The sequence below is a fragment of the Zingiber officinale genome, chromosome 10A (assembly GCF_018446385.1).
Source record: "Zingiber officinale cultivar Zhangliang chromosome 10A, Zo_v1.1, whole genome shotgun sequence".
Taxonomy (NCBI): domain Eukaryota; kingdom Viridiplantae; phylum Streptophyta; class Magnoliopsida; order Zingiberales; family Zingiberaceae; genus Zingiber; species Zingiber officinale.
In genome coordinates, this window is record NC_056004.1 from 5,731,934 (window position 1) to 5,736,647 (window position 4,714).

General features: G+C 35.4%; 1 protein-coding gene across 1 annotated transcript; it reads left to right on the top strand.

The window, feature by feature from the left end:
* Positions 1–1,950: 1,950 nt before the first annotated feature.
* LOC122026454 (cytochrome P450 90B2-like) lies at positions 1,951–4,391 on the top strand. The gene is made up of 8 exons (XM_042585197.1): positions 1,951–2,153; positions 2,248–2,572; positions 2,675–2,827; positions 3,066–3,314; positions 3,396–3,488; positions 3,573–3,651; positions 3,755–3,861; positions 4,173–4,391. The coding sequence occupies exons 1-8, from the start codon at positions 1,951–1,953 to the stop codon at positions 4,389–4,391; spliced, it is 1,428 nt and encodes a 475-aa protein (XP_042441131.1).
* The last annotated feature ends 323 nt before the right edge of the window (positions 4,392–4,714 follow it).

Here is a 4,714-nt window from a genome sequence, read left to right on the forward strand (position 1 = left end):
GGACGACACGTTGATCGTCAAATAGGAGGAGCTGAAGCCTAGGTCTCCAACTTTAGACTAATTTATCATTTAATTACATTGGAATTTTTTCTATCATCGCCAATTCACTAGTTTCTGCTTGAGTTGTGTTTTAGGAAACGATGGTAAAAAAAATGAAAAATCATGTTGGGAGACTTGGACAGTATTAGTTTATATTATATTTTGATGTAAATTAAGTATTCTTGTTACTCAAATTCCTATCTGAATTAGTTCCAGTAAAACAAGATGTTTAATTGTCATGTCGATAGTACCGACACAAGTTGTTGAAGATATTTAAAAAAAAACTAGAAAATGTAATCTTATCTTATCCATAAGAATATAATTTTATATATTTAACCTTTTATATCTTCTCTTTTATGTCAAATAAGATAAAACGTGTTGCATTAATAAACATTTCCTCCATCCCAAAATAAGAAAATTATAAATACTTTACTTCCTTTTTCGTCCCTTTCCTTTCTCTTCCGTCTCTTATACCTTCCCTCATGTCATTCACACATAGGATAAATCAGTCCACTAGTAATGAAAATTTTCGAGTTATGGTCTCCTATTCAAAAATACCCAATCGAAGTCTCCCTCTGTCTATTGTGATATTTATTCTCATATGGTTTTAATTAATTAATAGTCTCTCGTATTTTTTGTATTTACTTACATGTAATAAAAAAATCTATCCGTTATGATTATCTGTTCGTTATTAAAATATTAACGTGTCACACTTATAAGTCATTGATTTTTTTTATATTGTTATGGCTTCGTTAGTAAAAATTTTTGCTTGAATTTATTTAAATAATATTGTTAACAAAATATTTAGACCAGATTAATTAGCAAACGAAGGCGAATGTTGTTGAAAATCCACGAGAATTTTGATTTTTTCGGAGACGTTTCAAAGGGAGAAAAGTATTATTTTTTTACAATTCAAGTGTTTGAAGGGATCTCTCTGATTCACAGAATAATTTTTTTTTATTGAAAATCAAACTTTGTGGATAAGATTATTTTTTTAATAGCTAGATGATGGGATGATTTGTTAACGGTCGTAAGAGTATGCAAATCAACTATTCTAAATTAAAATTTTATTTTAAATATTATATTTTATATATCATATCAATTCCTTAAATATACATTCTATAAATCATTATAGTTTTCTAAATTTAAAGAAAGTATTTATTCTCTAAAAATTAAAATAGTTACTAATAAAAAAAATTTCTCTCTCCTCCCTTTAATAATAAACGTATGAAAAGAGAAAAATAATAATAAACAAATAAATATATGATTTTTTTTTTAAAAATAGATATCTAAATTTAATAAAATAATTTTTTTATGTTAAATTTTAGATTTTGAATGAAAATTATAACGTGAATGTTCTAAATCAGCCAAATAGCAGCCCCTAGCAAAGCGAATCAATGATTGATAAAATAGCCAAATAATGGCGAGATCAAATCCTCTGTCCCCAAATTTCTCTGTCCTCGTGTCTCCTTACCGATCGGACGGACCGGATTACATCTCAAGGATGCCTTGCACATCACGAGGATACTGCACACATTTTAAAGATGTCATGATACCTTAAGATGTAATCTGATCCGTTCGATCGATAAGGGATACGGGGACAGAAAAATTTGGGGACAAAAGATTTGATCTGAATAATGGCAGGTTTCTAATTGTTGATTTTGAACTTGTAATATCTTCCTTATCTTATTTTAATTTTTCAATAAGTAAATTACAGGCAGAAAATTTAATACGAATCCTTTCGTTCCATAAAGTAAATTCTGAACTAATTAATTCCAATAAGAAAATTCCTTCTGTGCGTATCTTCCTTATTTTAAATTAATTGAATTTGCTCTATAAAATGGATGTATCCCCACGCCAACGATAGCTTCCTCTCAATTTATACGTCAAAGATTCCCGGAGAAACAAGCCATGACGGTGCTTAACTTTCCGGTAGAGTTCCTCCTCGTTCTCCTAACTCTAGCTGTGTTTTTGTCTGTCAAAAAATGGAAGAGAAAGCCGTTAAACCTCCCGCCGGGCCGCCAAGGTTGGCCTTTCGTTGGCGAAACCTTCGGATACCTAAAGCCTCATCCCGTCACTTCGGTCGGCCAGTTCATGGAGCAACATATATCGAGGTACTAATTATATATATATACTGATCTTAAGCGATGAATCGGGAAAGCTAGCGAATGATGCATGGATGCACTGCGCTTCCTGCCTGCCTGCCAGGTACGGGAAGATCTACCGGTCGAATCTCTTCGGCGGGCCGACGATCGTGTCGGCGGACGCAGGGCTGAACAAGTTCGTACTGCAGAACGAAGGGAAGCTATTTGAGTGCAGCTACCCGAGCAGCATCGGTGCGATCCTGGGGAAATGGGCGATGCTGGTTCAAGTCGGTGACATGCACCTCAAAATGCGAATGATCGCGTTCAACTTCACGAACAACGCCAGTCTCCGATCCCGCCTCTTGCCGGAGGTCGAGCGACACTCCCTTCTCTTGCTTCGTTCCTGGATTCACGGCTCCCCTTTCTCGGCACTAGAAGAAGCTAAGAAGGTACGCACCTAAAAAATTAATCTCTCTGTTTTTCTTTTCTTTTCTTTTCTTTTTAACATGAATTGAGAAGTGTTCGTTAATTTGATTGGGTTTTCTCTTCAGTTTACCTTCAATATGATGGCAAAAAATATCCTCAGCATGGAGCCGTACGAAGCAATGACAGATAAGTTGAGATTGGAGTACATAACCTTCATGAAAGGAGTGATATCTGCACCTCTAAGAATTCCCGGGACTCCATACTGGAAGGCCTTGAAGGTATATGCATATATCATCCATTACGATGATTACATTTTTATTTATTTTTAATTTTCCAGACATAAGCAGAAATATCACTTGATTTTTTTGGATAATTAATAACTGGATTGCTACTCTGACTCACCTTAATTATAATTGGACATGATTGCGAAGATCTAATATCTTTTTTTTAATCATTTTCACTAATTTGCATGCTTTCCTTGATAAAAATATACCACGACCTCTGCTTGATTTGCAGTCGCGATCAAACATTCTCAGTGTGATTGAAGAAAAAATGCAAGAAAGAACGCGACAGATGAGAGAGCAGAGAGACAAGGAGGTGGATGATCTCCTTAGTTGGTGTCTAAAGCACTCTGATCTGTCCAAAGAGCAGACCCTCGACCTTTTGCTCACCCTACTATTTGCAGGCCATGAAACCTCATCTGTGGCCTTGACTTCAGCTATATTCTTCTTGGGGAGTTGCCCCAAAGCTGTTCGACAACTCCAGGTATATAATTAGGACTACTCATCAAACAATATATAATATATATAAATGACTATGTAATTTTATATGCCTATATATTACTAGGAGGAGCACAGTGAAATAGAACGTAAGAAGCTACAAAGAGCAGAGTCGAGTTTAACTTGGGAAGACTACAAAGAGATGGAATTCACTCAATGTGTAAGCGCTTTCATCAGTTAATTACTGGAGTTTATTGTTAATTAATTAGTATTCTCTTTAAGTTAATCTACTTAATGAATGAAGGTTATAAACGAGACCCTGCGACTTTGCAACGTCGTAAGGTTCGTGCATAGAAAAGCTCTTCGAGATGTAGAATATAAAGGTAAACGACACAGTATAAATTTTTCTCTCGACGTCAATTTTGCTAATAAGTATATTGTTACGTACGTCTTGCATGAACTGACGAGATTAATGAATATATTAAGGGTACAAGATTCCGCGGGGATGGAAAATTCTACCTGTTTTTGCTTCAGTTCACTTGGATTCTTCTGTGTATGATGATCCTCATCAGTTCAACCCATGGAGGTGGGAGGTGAGTCCTGATTAATTTATTAATTAAATTTATGGTACTCACAAAATTTTCGTAATTAATATTGATAGTACATTTGCCACGTAATGATTTAGATATCATTATTATTCAAGAGAAACATACTTATGGATAGATGGGATACATACTGCACACAAGATGGAACATCGATAGCAGAATTAAATTATCCTAAACAACGAAGTGATTCTATCCATCTCATAGGCCCGACGCCATATAAAAGTTTAATGTCTTTTATGTTTTGTTCTTGTCAATCTAACAAACATAACAAAACAAAATGACGAACACTTTGCGTGCAGAAAAACAGCGTGACAGCGACGACGACGAACAACTTGATGCCTTTTGGCGGCGGGACGCGTCTGTGTACAGGCTCGGAGCTCGCGAAGCTCGAGCTGGCGGTCTTCCTGCACCACCTCGTGCTGAGATACAGATGGGAGTTGGCTGAGCCGGATCAGCCGCTTGCATTTCCCTTCATTGAGTTCCCGAAAGGACTCCCCATAAAAGTCTACCCCATTTGATCAAATTAAATATAAATTATTAGCCGAAAACCACTTAAAACTTATCTCATGAATCCTAAGTATATTTAATTTTGATGAAGTCTCCCTCCTTATGCATGTAAATCTTGTGCTCATCATTGTTTTGATAGTTAGTACTCTCGTGGTACTCTGCGACATGAGTATCAACTCGGCTAAACGCAGAATTGTTTCATTGTGTTCATCATTGTTGAGGAATACACCTTCAAATGTTAACGGTCAAAAATTAAAAATGTCTTCTATCGAATATGTATTATCTAAAATACTCGTAAATTATTTGGTCTATCAAAATTCTTTATTTCTAAATC

Excerpts from the sequence above, each read along its gene's own strand:
- LOC122026454 (XM_042585197.1), top strand. The coding sequence starts at position 1,951 with ATGACGGTGCTTAACTTTCCGGTAGAGTTCCTCCTCGTTCTCCTAACT. Across the intron at positions 3,652-3,754 it reads TCGAGATGTAGAATATAAAG|GGTACAAGATTCCGCGGGGA; the intron begins GTAAACGACACA and ends GAATATATTAAG. Across the intron at positions 3,862-4,172 it reads TCAACCCATGGAGGTGGGAG|AAAAACAGCGTGACAGCGAC; the intron begins GTGAGTCCTGAT and ends CTTTGCGTGCAG.